Source organism: Microplitis demolitor, chromosome 3 (assembly GCF_026212275.2).
Source record: "Microplitis demolitor isolate Queensland-Clemson2020A chromosome 3, iyMicDemo2.1a, whole genome shotgun sequence".
Lineage (NCBI taxonomy): Eukaryota > Metazoa > Arthropoda > Insecta > Hymenoptera > Braconidae > Microplitis > Microplitis demolitor.
The window spans coordinates 16,238,205-16,258,726 of NC_068547.1; the positions used below are offsets into that span (position 1 = coordinate 16,238,205).

Sequence of the window (20,522 nt, forward strand, 5' to 3'; positions counted from 1 at the left end):
CTATTAATGTCAAAATTAAATCAGCTTTATAAAACTCTATAGAGTTCAAAAAAGTGTGTCAAATACTGCAAGAACCATCGCAATCGGTTTATTCGTCCAAGAGATATCGATGCCGAAAATTTAAACAATAACATGGTCACAAATCAGCCTCAACACTGTTATCGCATAGATGTCACAAAGCCAAGTGTGCCATTTGAAAATCCCCAAGTAGCACAGACACAACTTTAAGATGTCATAAAGACGTTATCTAAAAAAAGTCAAATTTTTTTTTGTCTCAGAGCCAATTTTTTTTTTTATAAATAAGACACATAGATATTAGTCTTAGGAGTCATAGGAAATTCGTCTTTTTTTTCGTCCTAAAGAAATCATTTTAATTAAAAAATAGTTTAAATAACTTATTGGACCATTATTTGTAACTGACTTCTCGCCGTCACTTGTGTCAAGTCTTTTAAGCAGCAGATATTTTTTCAGTGACAAATTTCAGATCATTTTATCAACGTATCGGTCCTTCATTGATCTGTCAAAAAAAAGCCTCAAAACCTTCTATCTCATAGATGTTACAAAGTCGTGTGTGTTATTTAGAAATCTAAAAAAATAAACTTACAATATTAATTCAAATTCAAATATTACTTCTTTTATAGATGTCAGCATCTATCAGTCTGCTTTTTTATCAACCGAAAATATATCAGATTATTATATAATCAACAGAGTTTATTATTGATCTACTAAAAAGTATGTATGTATATATATTCAAGGTCACTAAAATATCATAAATTACATAAACCAAAGCATCAATTAAAATAAATAATTTAAAAAACACTTTTAAAATATTTAAACCCTGATAATGTCAGTACACTAATTATAAATAACCAACTATTAAATTTAGCAATCAATATAATAGTTAATTAATTACTTTTAAATTTTCATTTACAGAGGTCACAACTAGGTCGACATTTTTTTCAGTCTACATCCAACGGTCGTGTCATTCGTGTCGATTGTCACGCGTTGCACAAAGGTACATTAATATTCAATATTTTAACATAAAATTTATTTATCAATTCATAATTATTATAATTATCTTATTGTTGCTATTCTTTATTTATTATTTTATTAATAATTATAGCTATTATTTCAAATAAATATTTTTTGAATCGTTATAGTTTTTCATACTCAGTTGGATCGATTTTTTACAGACCGAATTGTAATGTACGTATTACGTGCCGGGAGTGGTTTGCTGAGCAGATATTTTACTTTAAGGTTCATAGTTAGGATATTTATGATTTAAATTATGTAATTTGACATAAAAATACATTAATTATCACTTAAAATTAAGTATATTTTTATAATAAGTTACTTAATATATACCAATTGATATCGATACGTGTATTTTTAGATGATGCAATGACCTTGGCAAGGTTAAAGTTGATAATTAGATAATTTACTGATTCAAAAATAAATATTATTTTTTAAAAATTAGTTCATCAGATAAACTAATAAAAATAGTTTAATTTTATGTAGAGCTTATTATTAATGAATCATATTTATTCAAATAATATAAATCTCGGGTTTATCGTAGAAAAATAGTTAGATATTACGTCAGCAAATTGAATAATCAGCACTGGTGTCATAATTTTCAAGCTGGTTTTATTTAGTTTATTGTTACGTTACAGAATTTCTACCTGCGAATTTAGTAACTACACAATGCCGATTCAAAGTATTAAGGCACGTCAAATCTATGACTCTCGTGGTAATCCTACTGTCGAGGTAATTATTTCAAAACTAATTATATTTTTTTTTATTTTCGTTACTATTAAGTTTAATTTGTATAATTATTTATTTAAAATTTAAGGTTGATTTGGTGACTGAGAATGGATTATTCAGAGCAGCTGTACCTTCTGGTGCTTCCACTGGTGTCCATGAAGCTCTTGAACTTCGTGACAATGATAAATCCAAATATCATGGAAAATCTGTCTTCAAAGCTGTTGACAACATCAATTCTATAATCGCTCCCGAATTATTAAAAGTAATTAATTCTTTGATATCTATATTGTATACCCAGACAGCATTCAAGTCGGAATGACTGCTTTACATCTTTTTGAAGGCGTCCTCAAGAAGTCTTATAATGGCTTCTTAAAGGTGTAAGTTTTAAGAACTCTTAATTAAGAGTTCTTGAAAACCCCATAAATAAGATGTCAGTTTTGTGACGTCTAAATGTATTCTTTTTTTAACTTCTTTATGAAGTCAAGATTAGGAGCTCCTTAAAACGTCACGGTAAATTCATACTGAAGTTTTATTTGCGAAGTCAGAAAAAAGAACTCCTTGAGAACTCTTTTAAAGACGTCTTACTGAGTTCGCTAGGTGGCTCATTCGACATCTTGAGAACTTCTTAAAGACTTCTTTAAGATGTGAATGAGACGTCCAAATTATAAACAAGAACTCATAAAGATGTAATTTTGCTATCTGGGATGTAGTTGGTAATTATGAAGCTTTAGGGCTCCACGGAATTTCAAAGTTTTAAAATTTTCGCTTGCACTACAGCGACATCCTATAGTTCAAATAGTGTCCTGTGAGCAAATTGCTCACACCGTAAGTACTGACGGGTTAATTATTATAATATCCATAAATTAATTCTCTCAGTCGTTCAATTTTACCGCGGATTGAGGGAAAATCAAAGCGATAGATAAAAAATTACAGCTGTGGCTTAAATCTTGCATCTACTTTTTGAAAAATAATATCAATGACTTGTCGTGTTTCTATATTCATGTAAATTATTCATTTTATATTCCAAATTAAAAAGAAAATAATATAATTAACTTATTGCTGTAAGATGGATGATGGCGTCTTGTAGGTTTAACTAAAGTACTAACGTTTAATATCTTAATTGATATTGATTATTCGTCAGCCATTCGATCACTCATTGAGTATTACTTACATTTAAAAGTATGCAACTAGATACATAGGGATAAGTTACCATCTGCCTTGGATTGTTATCCAGTTAGGACATGTTCAAAAATTCACTCTGGAAAAAAATGATGAAATTTCTGTGTTCATAAATATTATCTGGCTAAATCAGGGAACAATTCGAGTCTCATAATGCGTTCATTAACTCTGCGAAGAAGGTCAATGCAGTTTCTGGTATTCTTTCGTTCCTCTAGTTCTAATTAAACCCCGTGATTTTCTTTTTACTAACTATCTGGTTAGATATTTATCAATATCCAATGTGTTTTTCTGAACACGCCCTTAGTGTAGCAAAGTTCACTACATCGCGGTGGCTCTGCTTCTATTAATAGGATTATAGTCTAACGCTGAGTACATCGAAGCAGTCTGATGATTGATGAGTCTGTTGAAGTACTTGAGACAAAACTATCATGTATTGTTTCATTTTAGCCATACGACTCAAGTCTCGAAAGTTGACTACAGAATAAATATACAGAATAAATTCATCCTGAATTGACGTCAAGTTTAGAATCAAATGATAATTAAAGAAAATCTATACAAAAATATAAATAAAACGCATAAATTAAGATGTACAATCATTTTTACATCTCACATGACGCAGTTTGTTACCTAATAATGTAAAAAGTATCATCAGCCCGCCGTTACATGTTTTCTGATGAAATTTATCTAAAGGCGATATGCACAGTACTAAATAGTTTATCGAAAATAAGTGGAGCCTTACTTGTTTATAAATATAAATATTTATTTAAATAAATAATAACATGTTTATAAATGTTAAATTTAGGCCGGGCTAGAAGTCACTCAGCAAACTGACGTCGATAATTTCTTATTGAAACTCGATGGAACTCCCAATAAAGCTAAGCTGGGTGCTAACGCTATCTTGGGCGTTTCCTTGGCGGTCTGCAAAGCCGGAGCTGCTAAAAAAGGCATTCCACTTTACAAGTAAGCACTAAGTCTAATCTAATCCATCAATAATAATTTAAGCCGCCAACTGATATTATTTTTAATAAATCTTGTTATCATAATAATAGCGATGTTACGTCACTTTTATGATAAAAGATTACGTAAGACTATCTATTGATTATTTTATTTTAGGTACATCGCCGAGCTTGCTGGAAACAAGGACATTATCCTTCCAGTACCAGCTTTCAATGTAATCAACGGCGGTTCTCATGCTGGTAACAAACTCGCCATGCAAGAGTTTATGATTTTACCAGTTGGTGCTGCTAACTTCACTGAAGCTATGAAAATGGGCAGTGAAGTTTACCATCACTTGAAAAATGGAATCAAGAAGAAGTTTGGTCTTGATGCTACTGCTGTTGGTGACGAGGGTGGTTTCGCACCCAACATTCTCGAGAACAAAGAAGCTCTTAATTTAATCATTGATGCCATCAAGGTATAATTTACATGTCTTTTAAATTTAAATCACCAAACCTTATCACTTATACATAAATACAGTATAACCTGGCTATAAATTGCTTCCCCTCGAATTTTTTTTCGCTCGTCTCTAAATGGTACTCCCGCTTCAGTTCCACTAACGAAGTTTTTTGGTTGTCGCGAAGGAGATTGTTTCTGCAGTTTTTTTATAAATTAATCAAACGTCAACTAAACAACTTATAAAAGGACTGCCAGCACAAACATAAACACAACACACACGTATGCAGAATACCGAGCGATTACCGAGTAAAAGATAGTAGTAAGGGAAAGCCATTTCTAAGAATTTTTCTCCTATAATTCTCACAGTAACTTATAATCAGGTTATACTGTAATCCCTGGCAGATCCGAATTGCGATATTTTACGGTAAAATACGACATTTCACGGCAATAGTACGGTATTTTAGTCGTAAATTTACAGCAAGAGGACGATAATTTACCGTAAAATTATGGCAAGCCTGTAGTATTTTACCGTAAAGTGAAGAATTACACAATAAAAATAAAAAAAACATACGGTGCTTACGGTAAAAATGCCGCATTTTACCGTAATTCGCCGTAAAATACCGTATATTGCAGGAAATTCCCGTAATTTACCGTAATTCGGATCCACCAGACACTAATTTTTATTCCTTAATGGTAATATTAATAATAATGATTATATTTTTTTTACGTTTTGGATAATTAGACTGCGGGATATGAAGGAAAAATAAAAATAGGTATGGATGTAGCAGCATCTGAATTCCACAAGAATGGAAAATACGATTTGGACTTTAAGAACGAAAAATCCGATCCCAGCACTTACTTGGAACCAGATGCGTTGAAAAATCTTTACCTAGATTGGGTTAAAGATTTCCCAATTGTATCAATTGAAGATCCGTTTGACCAAGACGGTTGGGATTCTTGGACTGCTATGACTGCTGCTACTCCCATTCAAATTGTCGGTGATGATCTTACAGTAACTAACCCAGAGAGGTAATTTAAATTAGATTACTATTATTTATAATATTTATTAATAATTATTTGATTATTAATTAACAATCAACAATTACAGAATCAAGACAGCCATCGAAAAAAAAGCTTGCAACTGTCTTCTCCTGAAAGTCAATCAAATCGGTAGCGTAACTGAATCAATCAACGCCCACAATTTGGCTAAAAGCGCTGGATGGGGAACGATGGTATCACATCGTTCTGGTGAAACTGAAGACACATTTATTGCTGATTTGGTTGTTGGTTTATCAACTGGACAGATTAAAACCGGAGCACCTTGTCGTTCAGAACGATTGGCTAAATACAACCAAATTTTACGTATTGAGGAAGAACTTGGCGCCAATGCCAAGTATGCCGGTGAAAAATTCCGTAACCCATCAGCCTAAATACATTTTTTCTCCCACTGATACGACGAATATCAACATCGTTAAATAATAACTATTTTATTTTGAGTTTAAATTAATATAATAGTGTTCAAATAAAAAAAAAAAAAAACCATTGCCATTAACGGTAGTTTATATTTCTTTATAAATACTGTAAAGTCTGTTAACTAGAGTTTCATTTAATAGATAACTAAATATATATTTAAACACATGTTACAATGTGCATTAAACTAATATATTTACTCAAATAATTATAATTTATTACTGACATTGACAGTTATTAAATTATATTTTTAACTGTGGGATTTTTTTAAATATTTAAAAAAAAATCGCAACAGTCCGAGAAAATTATTTTAGTGAAATACTATGATTAAATTAATTTGTCAGCTGCTCATTTACATAATCAGTTAATAGGCATTCAGATAAAAGAAAAATGTGTTTTAATTATTTAGAAGATAATGAACAAATAAAATAAAAATAATATTTAAATGAACAAAAGATATCAGTATAAAAATTGCTGTTGACAAATAAAAAAAAATAGTTTATAATAATGTATTGCTGTTGATGTGTAATCTTCGTCGGGATTTATTTCGATGTTATCAATAATTGATAAAATAAAAATATAAAAATAAATACTTGGCTTTTTGATTATTTATTAACATACATATAAATAAATATTTAAATATAAGGTAACAGTTAATTTGTATATAAAAATAATTATATATAAATATACTTAAGAAAATTTTTTCTAGACAAATTAAACTAGTATTTAATATGATAACTGAAGCATATAATTTTTAATTAAATTTACTTTTGATAAAAAGAGTAAAGATATAACGAAATGAAAAATTTTCGTTGCTTTATTTTTAATGATATGTTAAATTATTTAATGTTATTTTTCTTAACGTTTCTTAATATTATTACTATAGATAAAAAAAAAAATATACATCTAATGGACACTAAATAGCATAAATTAAACTTAATTAAATTTCAAATGTATATCACGTTTTTTTATTTTTTTCTTGCGATGCTTTAAATAATTTTATGCTTCAGAATTTTTTAGTCTTTCATTCTGACATTTTTTTTTCTTTATCCAAAGAATGTTTTCACCCTAAAAATATTAAAATAATTTATTATTTTACACTAAATTAAATAATTTAATTGAAATTTATATTTTATTTACATACATTAAAGTAATCTTCTATTTCTTGTAATGAACGATTTCTTGTATCGGGAAATGTGAGCCACATAAATATTGTGAGTACAGAGGCTGATATTCCAAATATTATAAAAACACCTCCCATACCCACTAAATTTTTGAGCTATTTAACATAAAGAAAATAAATGAATGATTTTTTTTATTAAATATTTTTGTGTCGAAAAATTGTGTCATGATTTTTTATTGAATTCGTAAAAATATAAAAAAGCAAACATGAGTCGAGTGTTTTCATTTTATTAATTTATGTGCATATATATATATATATAAATAAATGTCATACCAATGGAAAAATTTTAGCTGTAATGAAGAGTGAAAAATTGAAGATAAACATTGAAAAGCCACCACCAATGCCACGAGCTCGATGAGGCAGCAATTCACTAATTATTGTTCCAATCAGAGTAAACAATCCAATTGTATTTAAACTGACGTACATAAAGAGACAAACTCCTATTATATATTTCTGTATAAATAAAATTTATTAATTTAAAATAAATCATATTTATTTAGAGTAGTTTTTTACTCTGTTAAAAAAGCGGTGTTAAATAGATGCAAAAAAAAATTCCACGCATGAAAATCGGAAAAAAAATTTTATTACGTGTGAAAAATATAAAATTTTAATGAATATTATCTGGAGGAAATTTCAATTTTGCCATGTACTTATTTAAATAATTATTCATGTTATACGTAATTTAATTAAAAATTACATAATCTTTCTTCCACTATTTCAACCACCAATAATTTAATTAATTAATAAAAACACTAATTGCAGTGATCGAGTAAGTAAAAATATTTACAAAGTCAAATATTTTAACACCGGTAAAGAATATTCACACCGGCGCCGGTGTTATTTTAACACCGATAATTTTAACACCTACACCGCCTGGACATACCCCGGTTTTTTTTTTTACAGTATATTAAACTTAAAAATAAATCTTTTTATTCTCTTTCATACTTTTATTCCGTACATTTCAAAAAAGGATATGTAGAGTCGTTGGCTATATATAATGATAATATAGATTTTATAGGTATGTAAGTGACTCAAGCGTGGGTAAAAGTCAGAATAATAAATCTGATTGGAATTTTTTATGGGTATGTAATTATTAAACAATTTAAAAATGGTTTTGACATTTTTTTTTCAATTGAGCTTACTGTTGACAAGGTGATAATTATTAATTTAGGATTATCTGTTTTTAACTTATCGCTTGGATAATTTAAAATTTTTCTTTAAATAGAAAACTAGAGTTTACTGAGTAGTTGGTTTGGATATTCTACGAATTTTTATAAAGTTATATATACAACAGGCTTAAATATTATAGATTCTTAATTAGAAAATCTGGATTGAAATTCCCGGGTAAAAAAAATTTGTTTCAAAAAAATTCTAAGGAAGTTTGACCTGTGGAAATTCTGAACTTCACACAGATTAGAACTTCGAGTGGAACTTTTTTTGAACTGTTGTAATTTCGATGATAAAATAATAAGTTTATCTAGGACTTTATGTAAGCAAATTTCGAATCAAAAAATATTTTTCGAAATGTATTATTACTGAATTTTCTCCTCATTTTGAAAAAATTCAAAAACTTTTAATTTGGAACTTTTTATACATTTTGAGGAATATGTTTTAAAAATGTTATTTTTTCATTCTCAAAACTCGTTCATTATAGTCCTAGGTACATTTTTTTTTCTTACTATCAAAATTACAAGTTTAAAAAAAGTTCCACTCAAAGTTTTAGTCTGTCTCAAGTTTTTTAAAAGTTCCACATGTCAAACTATTTTGGAATCTTTTTGGAACGATTTTTTTTATATATTTATTAAAGACAATTTAAAATGATTTGAATTGAATAATGCCGGGAAAAAATAAATTTGAAAATCATATTGATATCAATAGGTCTATTTAAATCTTGTTTAAAGTTTAAAGTTCGTTTATTTTAATTTCAGTGTTCATCGATCTAAATAATTAAAAATTAAATTCTCAAGATTTAAGATTCTAGATCTCAATTCTTTTTTTCCGCGTTAAATTTATTAATTTTAAATTTCAATAATTTCCTGCGATTGCCATAATAATCATCTAATTCATCAATTTGACCGGAAGATACAATAGATTAATTTAAAAAAATAATTTTTTATTGTGAATAAACTTTAAAAAAAAAAAAAAATTTTTAATCAAATTCTAATTTTTTGCATTTGTCTGTCTGACAGAAAAAAAAAAGTTTATTGAATTGGAAAATTTAAAAATAGACTTTCCAGTTCAGTAAACTCGTTGGCAAAAAACAAGTAGGAATGGCACATGGGGTTGATTGATTGTTGACTTTTTTTTTGTTTACAAACAAACAAAACTGAAAATTTGGTTTTTTTTTCTTTCACTGTTTTTTTTTTATTCACAGTTTAACTCAATATTCAAATTCATATCGTAATTGAAAATAAACATTTTTTTTTATTTACCTCAGATAAATTCAGAATTATTATTATAGATTTAAGTTAATTGTTTTAGTTTTATTTCAAAGAATATCATGAGTGATAGATCACAAATATTATCATATTCAGCTTTTTTCGCATTGTAACTTAGATAAAGAACGGTTATCAGATAATTTTGTCCAAGCTCTTCTCTGAAATAAAAGCTCTAAACGCAAAATAAAGACACCGACCCGATGCTTTACTCTATGAATTAGTGAAGTGCGCTTTAATTTTTTGATAACTTCCATTTATTTACGTGAAAAACTTGGGCAAAGTTCCCATTTACTGTACAAGTGGAACAAAGATAATACCGTTTATCCAGTTGAGTGCGAATAGAGAAACAAATGAAAACGCGTCTTAATAAAATATTTTTATTGACCACATGCATTATTTACTATTCATCATTAAGTCTATTGGTAAAAGAGTAATTGTAATAAATAATAATCTATTAGAATAAAATAAAATAAAATAATCATCTCACGTCAAAATAAGATTCCTCTATTCTCATCAAAACGAATGTAGCAAGGACTAATGATGATAATGCAGTTCCTGTTCCTGATACGATGGCAATTGTTCTACTGCCTATTTTTAACAATAAGACACAAGACAGCAGACAAAAGATAAATCTTATTGTTGCGGTTACAACAGCAGCCATGTATTTATCAACACTTCCTTTCCCTATAAAACACAAACAAATAATAAATTATAAATTTAAGTTTCAGATCACGTTTATCAATTACAATCGTGACTTACCAATGTCTTGAATAAGGTCAACTCCATAGTAAACAATAATATACGTGCCAGATAACGCTTGTAAGAATAGAAATACATTTATAATGATCAGCGGTTTAATAACACCTGGATGAATTATTTTAGATTTTGTTTCTGATAATCGTTCCCAAAAAGACATTGACGACGGTAATATACGCATGTCTTCTTGCTTTGTTCGTGTTATCAGAACAGACATTTCTGCCGTGATCTTTGAATCAACAAAAACAATAATAATAATATAACAACAAGAAAAAATAAATAAACTGTATATACTTGGATATACATTATATCGTCATATATTTTCTAACCATATCATTAGTCATCGTCTACCTTTTCTTTTTTTTTTATGCTAAGCAAAAAATATAATCTATCTATCAAGAATAAATTTATCATCGATCTATTGGTATTGGCTTTTACTGAATACATTCAATGTCTTTAAATATTTTTCTTTCAAGAGTAAACTTGACATTAAAATTTTTTTTAATTTAAAGGAGCTCGAAAACAGCGGGAAGTTTCAAAACTGGCCCGCAGGGTCAGGTAGTTTACAGATTTTTTTTTAGGAACCAAACATGAATAGATGATAAACAATGATCAAGTTATGTATATAAAAGATATAGATATAGATATAGATATGAAATAATAATAGTTATTACTTGTTTCATATCACCTCCACGCAACCACGTAAGAGCTTTTTTAGCCGCATTTATTTTACCGCGCCGAATCAACCAAACTGGACTCTCTGATATTAAACTTAATGTTAATAAACTCATAGCAGGTAAAATTATACAACTAAATGCAACTATTTCCCAGGTAAATGCTGATCCCAATATGTAAACCAATAAAATGCCGGCACAATAAGCAGCTATGGAAATCGAAACGAGAAATCCACGTATTCCTGGGTCTGCTGTTTCTCCTACTAATACCTAATAAACAATTAACATATTTAGTGATAATAATATCAACTATTTGACGCAGTATTGCTCGGAAAATTTTTTAGGCTGTGCTTGTAGTGAATTTATACATGTGTTATTTTGACTTTTATTTTCTTTAAATCAAAATATTAAATTAACTAAATGTCAACATGACAATGAACAAGAAAAAGTGAGTTTACATTCAAATTAAATTTATAATAAAAATATAGATATTAAAAAAAAATTTTTTAAACAAAATTTGTAAGAAATTTAATTTGCTACAAAAAAGATTCTATAAGTTATTAACATATCTTTGATAGTTTTAAAGTTATAAATAAGGGATAAATTAATTTAAAAATAAAAAATGTTAAAATCAATTTCTTTCTTTAAGTTCTAACACTGTAAAAAATTAGTGGAATGAACGCAGAGTTAACCCGGAGTGAGTTCGGAGTGAATGACTGTTCATTTATTTAATCTCCTCGGAGTGAAATTCACTTCTAAAAGGTGTTTATTTTAATATTGAAACTCCGAATCGAAGTAAATGCAGATTCTAATAAATTTCAGATTACTCCGAAATTACTTTACTGGAAAAACGAACTCCCTTTACTCCGTATGCAGAGTTTTTTTTTGTAAGCTCCGGACCTTTGGGTGATGAAGTGAATTCGAATTAAAATAAAATCCGTAACCATTCCGAATTCACTCCCAATTTTTTACAGTGTAGTATTAATTAATATAATGATAATAATAATAATATAAATAAAAATATATTTTTACCTGAGCTGCAACTCCACATATTCCAACTCCAAAACCAGCGAAAAATCTACCCAATAACATCAGCCATAAATTTGTTGCAAATCCTATAAGCAGCCAGCCAATACACAAAGGAATAGCTGACAATTGTAAACAGCTACGTCTACCTATTGCGTCTAAAAGTGGACCGGATATCAGAGAACCGAATGGACTTGCTAGACTATGAATTGATGCTGAAAAACAATTGTATTATCATTTTATCAATTTTAAGTTTCATTGTTTGTTTTTTTTTTCTAAATTCTATCCTATAAAAAATTTATTTATTTTTCATTTAAAATAACTTTCCGTTGAATAATTAGTTTAAGTATGAACATGTTAGTTCAATAAAAATTAAATAAATTCAAGGAGGTCTTTGTATTAAAAGAGAACTGGCGAAATAAATTTTTTTCTTCCTTTATCAAATACTAACGCATCTGGTTTTAAAAGATTTTTTCAGTTTTATTATAAATTTTAATATAAACTATATGTCCGGAATATTAAAATAAAAAAAAAAATCAATTATTAATGTCAGGAGATTTTTTTTTAATTAACGAGAGTTTAATTATTTTTAAATGCGGCTTTATGAAATGAATATTGATTTCATGACGTAAAACATTTTTAATAATCCAATGCTTAATAGGATTTTGAAGAAAACAAAAGAAAAAAATAGTAATTATTTTTAATATATTTTTTTTTGTCATAATTAAATTTTAAAATAAATCCGGTAATTAAGATAATTTTGGCATTAATTGTAAAAAAAAAAAAAAACGTATTGCATATGATTTTGGTGGTTTTAAATATTTTTGTAAATTCATTTTCAACAATAACTTGCCATAAGAAATTTATGAAAGCAAGTGATTGAAATGAAAATTGACAAATAAAATTATCTCAACAACATTGAATATATGTCAATTTAATTCTTTAACAGTATGATTGGTAGCTTTTTTTTGAATGACAGCAGAGACGTTATTTTGACGGATTGAAGTACTGGTATTGTCAATTCACCATAAATTAATTAGTTTTTATAAACTTGATCATACGTATCAATAAATTTTTTTTGTCATGATAAAAATGGGATTGATTATTTAAATATTTATCAAAGTTTGACATAAATAAAATTAAAAAAAAATTTTGTTTAGGTATATTCATACTATCAAACTCTACGCGATCGATTGATTATGTCGTAAAAAATCGACAACGATGACATTTGTCGTTTGTAAGGACACCAGATGTTGACCTTGAGATAAAATAACTGTTGAGTTTCATCAACTGCAAGTTCTACACTGTAAAAAAACAGCGGAGTAAATCCGGAGCGGATGGCTGTTTATTTATTTAATCTTCTCATAGTGAAATTTACTCCTAAAAAGAATTTATTTTAATACTAAAACTCCGAATCAGAGAGAATGCGGATTTAAATGAAATCCAGATCACTCCGATGAAAAAACAAACTTCCTATTTACTCCGTATAGTATACTAAAATTTGCGATGTTAACATCGTAATCGTAGACTAGACTTTCATTAGCGTCAATTTTTAAATGACTTATTTCGAAATTTACTATAGTCTTTGTTAAAATATATTTTACAACATTATAACGACGTAGGTTATAGTCTCTACTATTCAACATCGTAATTTTAACAATGACTATAATAAATTTTGAAATAAGACATTTAAAAATCGATGCCAATGAAAGTCTGGTCCACGATTACGGTGTTAACATCCTAAATTTTAGTGAAGTTTTCTTTCCGTACATGCAGAGTAATTTTTTGTAAAAACTCCGAAATTACGAGCGAGCGACTGAATTCGGAATGAATTCGAACCCAATTTTTTACAATGTAGTTACTGTGATTTGTTAAAAATTTTTTAAATTGTAAAATTTTATATACTGACTTTGACAGTTGCATAATAAGAAAAAAAAATTTTATTTATTTTGTTCAATTATTTTAAAATGACTAAACCTACAAAATCTCTTATTTATTTTTTTTCTTGCTTTTAATTTACTACTTAGATTTTCTTGGGATAGGAAGCGTGTCACATAAACGACAAAATGTCTTCGCTGTAATTTCCCAAGCATGAACCAAACAATTCACCGGTAATACCTTGTCATTAAACCCGATCCCTCGATAACATAGATATAGACGGTTGTTTATAACGATATTGCATTGCAACGTCTCAAGCTACTATAGAATTACCTAAAGTTAATTATGCTTTACAAAGATAAATTTAATAGAGGCTTTTACGGTAATCGAAAATAAAATTCCAAAATCCTTATAATTTTTTTCCTCTTTAGTGAATTTATTTCTATAATTTCTATAAATATTTAAGACAATTAATTTTTTCAATCAGAAATTTTCTTCATTTTGTTTTTTCTGATCCTATGAAAAAAAATTCGTTATAATTAAAATGAAGTTATAAATTTTAGACAATTTGAGACTATTGAAAATAAAAATTTAAAAATAAATCAATCATTAATTTTTTAATTTTGTCAAACTTATTTTTTCGTGTATAATAAAAATAACAATATCAAATTGCAAATTTTTTTACTCTGATCTGATTTTATTCAGAGCTCATGGATATTAGAATATTAATAAATTAAATCAAAAAATATTTTTGTTTTTGAATTTTTGAAAAGAACAACATTAATTTTGAAATTCTTTGTGATAAATATTTTTGGAAACATTTTTTTTCCACAAGAGTTTTTCTTTTATTTTTACAAAGAATATAAGGTGAGTAACCTCTCTATCGGTCAGGTCCACTTTATCGGTCTCTTAGTCGAAAAATCGATATATTTCCACAATAATTACGTATTAATGCGTAAATACTTTTAAAAAAAAAAAGAAAAATTACTCTAGTTTAGATTAAACATACTTTGATTATTGTAACAATTCATTTCATAATTAAACAAAAAAAATTAGTGCGTCAGATGCGATTTCTAATGATTTCTTATCAAGTACACTGAAAAAAATAATCGCTAGCTGCTAGTGATTATTTTTTTCAGTGTAGGTTAAGTATTCTTGTTTTTTCAATAACCGATTACTAATTAAAAATAACAATAAAAGTCCGATTTTTTTTAATCTTATTAGCTCGTTTCATAGCAATTTTAAGAGTTAAAAATTTGATGATTTTTGCCTAATTTATATTATAAATAGGGTAGCTGAACATAGATACAAGAAAATTACCTCTGTATGCATTATCAGCCACCTTAGTTTTTTTTTGAGGTTATTAGCATTTATATGCAAAATAGTCAATTTAATTTTTTAATGTCAAAATAAATAAACAAAGTGATTAAATTATATTTCCAAATAAATATAAATATTTAAAATAGATGTAAATAAATTATATACATTAGATCAGCTAAAATTTATCTAAAAAGTGGCCGATTGAGGGGACAGCTAGGCCGATAGAGGGGACATCAGGAATTGAAGTTATTTTCATTTATTATTTGATTTCTAATAAATATTTTTACATATTTTTTTTTTTAATTTGAAGTTAAATGTATAAGCTTCAAGGTTCTGTGACTGTTTTATACATGAATTGGTTTTTTATATATTAATTTTTAATTCTAATAAAAAAATACGCTTAACTGGTTGATAGAGGGGTCACTTACATTAATTAAAAAATAAGTAAGAAATGAATTTATAAAATTATAGCAACAAATGGCCCTAGTAACTTTGACCGTGAGTTACATCTCATAAATATCTAGGTCAGTTAAAAGTGCGTGCTCTAAACGAATTGTGCTGTTGCACTTAATGTGTGATGACATGATGATACTTGATTGACTCGCGGGTCGTATGCCATTGAAGGACGTAAGTATGAGCTATGAACCTTTGCTTCGAGATCCTTGAACTTGATACAATCCAACATGACGGCAGTTTTATATTTATTTTTACCATATATCAGTGCTGTCATACCTTGAATTTTTAACTTTTTTGTATTTAATTTATAATTAAATTCGCTGTAAGCAAATTAGATAAATTATACACCTCAAACGCGAAAGCGCTGAGGGTGCTTTATGATCGATCTATTATTTTTGACTCATTCACTCATATTAAATTACTTCTACACCTTTTTTGGTTACACTAAAGTGAGTTAAATTTTATACTTATAAAAAGACAATTTATTAAAGAATAATTTCAACCCAATATCAAGTCGATTGAACATTCCATTAATTAGATATAAATTATTTTAATCTCAGAAATACGAGTAGTCAACTGTCGTGTATGAAATTTAGTAAACACGGTAACTCCCGATAGACACAACTAATCGGCCTAACTTTCTTTTTATTGTCTCTGTACTTTTTATCTCAAGAATCCTTTTGAAAATCACTATCTCAATCCTTTTAGTTTAATTGTAATTTATTAAAAACTTAAAACTGATTATTCACGAAAAATTTAGTTGCCATTTTTACTTTTACTATTGTTATTATTTTTCCTTTGTTCTCTCCACCAACTACTGGCAGCAGCACTAGCGTAATAATTAGATTGAAAAAAAGAACGACATTTAAGACAAAAAAGCGGGATATCTAAAAACAAATTTTAATCAAACAAAAATAAAATCGAAATAATCATTAAAAATAAAATGAGCGATTAAGGTGTGCACGTTTAAATTTTCCAACAATTTTTTTAAAATTCTTATTACTGTGAGTTATCATTAATCGACACTGTTTTTTATCTATAAAAGTATTTAAGATTTAATCTGCAGCTAAAAGCTGTTTATAATCAATATAGTCTCACGTTTCCGAGTTTTCAATCTGTTATCTTTTAACATCGTGTTACCAACTAGTGAGGCATAAATTGAATAATCCTATTTCCTCATGCATAGTAATTAAATTCAACATGACGCTATAATAGTTAACAAAAGTTTAGTATATACAATAATGAAGTAGCCCGAAGGGTTGATAAACTTTATAAAAGGGTTAAAATTTCTGAATTTCGTGCATATGATGTTGTTGCAATTAGTTAATGTCAACTACTTTTATAAAAATATATTTTCATTACGAAAAATTTTACAATTATAATAGAAGTTTGCTTGAAAAATAGTTGTAAAAGTTTTTTTTTCTTTAAATAAAAAATATGAATTTTTGAAATTGTAATATTTACTGAAATTCATAAACTGAGAGTTGATATAATTCAAATTTGTCGTTATAATTAGTAACTTTCATTTTTTTTTTAGTTGTCAATTTTTGTAGTAGTATATTCTTTCTTTACACGGTTATTCGCTTTATACCTTATAGGGGTCGTGCCCGAACTATAGGGGCAGCATTTTTGTCCAAATTAGACCTCCCCAGCGTTAAATAAAAAAAGTATAGTGATGTAAACATTGTAGTAAACAGTAGTGGGTTTTTATGAAAAATGTAAAAAATAATAAAATTTGGGTTTTTACCGATTAAAAATAATCGGGTTAGAGGCCAAAACGATAAAAAAGGAAAAATATTTGAATCTAGTCATGTTCTAAATGTAATAGAAACCAAAGATTCAAATAAGCGATCGGTTATAACCTGCACGATTGTCGCCCAAACCAGTGCTTCCAATGTTTACAGTTTTACAATTATCGTAAGTATTTTTGACGTTTGAAGGTTCAGTGAACTTTCGGGGAAACAATAAAATTTCACCTGTGTATTATTTTTATATGGCATATTTGAACAGTCGCGAATAGAACACAATACTTTTGATGAAAAAATCTAAAAAATTTATTTTATTTAAAAAAAAATAATTAATTAAAAACACTGATAATGCTAAACTAATACTGTTTACCGTCACTTTGTTTGTAATTTTTTTCGGCAGGTAGCATAAAGGTTAACTTTCTCAATCCCTATTCATTATGTTTTTTTAACCGTGCGCCGGGTCCCGGACTCGATCACTAGACCTTTCTCTTACTGCTAAAATTGTTCAACGTCCATGAGGTTACGACGGACCTAATGGTGAGATTTTATTATGATTTTTTTCATAAAATTAAAAAAAATTTAGACAACGTTAACCTGAATTTATTTTTAATTTTTTGAACCACTATATATAGTGGTTAATAGACTTGAACATTAAGGAAAAAGGTAATTTCAAAAGTTTTTTCGTTTAAATTTTCAACAAGTTAAATTATTAAGATTAATCGATCATAAGCATTTATTTTTGATACGCAACATACAACTTCATTAAAAAAAATATTTTTTAGAATATTAGAATTTATGATTTCTATGAATTTCTAAAATTTCGTTCTTAAAATCTGAAAAACGGTTGATCCTGTAGGACAACCCCAAAAGCTCTCTGAGCTCGAAAACATTATTATTTGTCAACTTTTAAGTTCTTCGAGATAAAAAAACGGTTTGATCAAATAATAATATAGATTTTGTTGAAAACAAGTAATTTTTGTCCAACGATGTCTTTGGAACGAATCGACCGATTTAGACGTGCTCTAATGCAATCGAAAGAGCTTGTTGAGACTTAGATTTGATCAAACTTAGAAACAAATCAGTTCAGCGATTTATGAGTTATGCAACAAAAACTTAATGAAAAAATTTAAAAATTTTTATGTTCTGTACAACTTATAAACTACTTGACCGCTCAAATCGATTGATTTGTTCCAAAGATAACGTCGTACAAAAAAAGTTTGCATACACACACGGCTTGACGTTTATCCGGAAATAGTCAGAATAGCTTCCAACGGCCTTAAAGCGTCAAGATCTAATGAAAACTCGATTTTCGAAGCCTATAACTTCCCCGTTTTTGAAAGTTTTCAATTTTCATAGCAAGAAGTTAAAAATTAAAAAGTCTTACTTTTACTTACTACTCTTCATGTAAACTATATTATTAAAAATTCATTATTCAACCAAAAGGTTAATTTTAATAAAAAAAAATTTTTTTTCAAACCCCTTAAGTGAAATTTCTCTTTAAAAAATATAAATATTTTAATATAAAACTAATTTTCACGAAAAATAATTGCACGTTAATAAAAAACTGCAGTAATTGAATGCTGAATGAAACAATAAATTATTTCTTACCTATCCATGAGCCTATATCTTCTTCTATATGAAGCGTACTATTAATTTCGTAAAGTTGTGGTAATAAAACTCCACTGTATCCTATAGGCATGCCTACACCTGCGGTTAAAAATAGTACAGCACCGGCAACCATACACTAAAAAATACAAAACAAAAATCAATTAATAACATTCTATTATACTTGATATAGTTTTTACAATACTTGAGATAATTGAGTTAAGTAGTTTTAAAAGTCTGGTGAGTTACTTTTAAAAGTTTTTTTTAAAGAAATGCACTCATATTGGGTGATGAGTTAAGTAATTTCATTTAGCTTTTTTAACATTTTATTATCATTTTTCTATCAAAAAAGTACGCGTACAGAGTTATAAAAAATATTTAAAGATTTTTTTTTTTAACATACTATCATTAGTGTGAAAAGATATATGTATTAGACTGGAACAATAGAAGTAAGGTCACTGGATTGATGAAACTATTATTAGTTTTGCATATATATATACCATCATATGAATTGTGTATGAATGAACTTGAATGGTTTGCATTATATACACATACATGTATGTATATATCGACATACATGTTTCGAAATAATCAACTCACCTGAGCGAATACACCTCGACAATTGGATGTGTATTGAACTGGAACATCATCTTCCTCTTCATCATATACAACCTTATCATTATTATTTAGCTCCTCATTGTTATTCGACTGAATGCATTTCTCATTTTCTTTCAATGTGTCGAAATTTTGCGACAGAATATTAACTTTATGGTAACTCAGTAATGGTTTATTTTTATCACTAGAAGTTTTATAAAACAATAACTTTAATATTCATTTATATACATTCTATACATTGTCAATTACATTTATTATTCATCACAGTTGACGGCTGAAGTTAATTATTTAATCAATGAAATATATGTTTATATACACGTCCAATGAATTTAAATATTTAAAGTACTCGATAGAAACTGATATATGCTAATGAGCTTAAATATTTAAATTTACGATAAAAAAAAAAAATATATATATATATATATATATATATATATATAAATTGTACATCAAAAGTTATAAAAAAAGTTAATTTTAATTAATTAAATGGTTTATCAAATTTATTTATTTTTATTTATCCGACATTTCATAATTAAGTATATTTTTTTTTTTTTTTTTTTTTTTTGTTTAAAATTTTATACATGCATCATTGTCTTAGCTATGAATATGTAATCGGAATGAAATTACAGTAATTATTATCGTTTATCTCGTTACAGTAACTAGATTTTTAGTTAAACTACTTATTTACGTGATGATAAGTTAAGAATGTGAAGAAAAATATGAGCATTCATAAGCAAAAAAAAAAAAAAAATGAACAAAAAGGTCTATGGGTTAACCATCATTTCCATTAGTTTTAAGAAAATAGTTTTGTTAATTAAAATTTCTGTCATGAATTATAATTTTAAAAATTTTTCTCACCAGTTTGTTTCCATATTTACAATAAAAATAAACTAATTTTAATCATAAATTTTATTTTGTTAAAAATATTTCCAAATATTTCTTATTACTGTTTATTTAAAAATATTTTTTATTTTATATATAATTTTCCTGAGCGTCATTAAAAATATTATAATGACTA

The 20,522-nt window shown here is 27.3% G+C and overlaps 2 protein-coding genes across 3 annotated transcripts; one reads left to right on the forward strand and one right to left on the reverse strand.

The window, feature by feature from the left end:
- Positions 1-750: 750 nt before the first annotated feature.
- LOC103571509 (enolase) lies at positions 751-6,397 on the forward strand. Of its 2 annotated transcripts, XM_008549695.2 has the most exons (8): positions 751-846; positions 934-1,015; positions 1,671-1,764; positions 1,850-2,023; positions 3,743-3,900; positions 4,054-4,354; positions 5,078-5,364; positions 5,444-6,397. In XM_008549695.2, the coding sequence occupies exons 3-8, from the start codon at positions 1,702-1,704 to the stop codon at positions 5,763-5,765; spliced, it is 1,305 nt and encodes a 434-aa protein (XP_008547917.1). In that variant the 5' UTR covers positions 751-846; positions 934-1,015; positions 1,671-1,701; the 3' UTR covers positions 5,766-6,397. The 2 variants fall into 2 exon arrangements, with proteins under 2 accessions (XP_008547917.1, XP_008547916.1); XM_008549694.3 differs by lacking the exons at positions 751-846; positions 934-1,015 and adding an exon at positions 1,164-1,257.
- A 394-nt stretch (positions 6,398-6,791) lies between these two features.
- On the reverse strand, positions 6,792-19,562 carry LOC103571512 (facilitated trehalose transporter Tret1-2 homolog). The gene is made up of 9 exons (XM_053737460.1): positions 19,490-19,562; positions 18,893-19,028; positions 11,889-12,097; positions 10,857-11,126; positions 10,186-10,411; positions 9,914-10,110; positions 7,262-7,441; positions 6,950-7,084; positions 6,792-6,873 (listed from the first exon to the last, which is right to left on the reverse strand). Exons 2-9 carry the CDS (start codon positions 19,023-19,025, stop codon positions 6,805-6,807), a joined length of 1,419 nt encoding a protein of 472 aa, XP_053593435.1. The 5' UTR covers positions 19,026-19,028; positions 19,490-19,562; the 3' UTR covers positions 6,792-6,804.
- Positions 19,563-20,522: the final 960 nt, after the last annotated feature.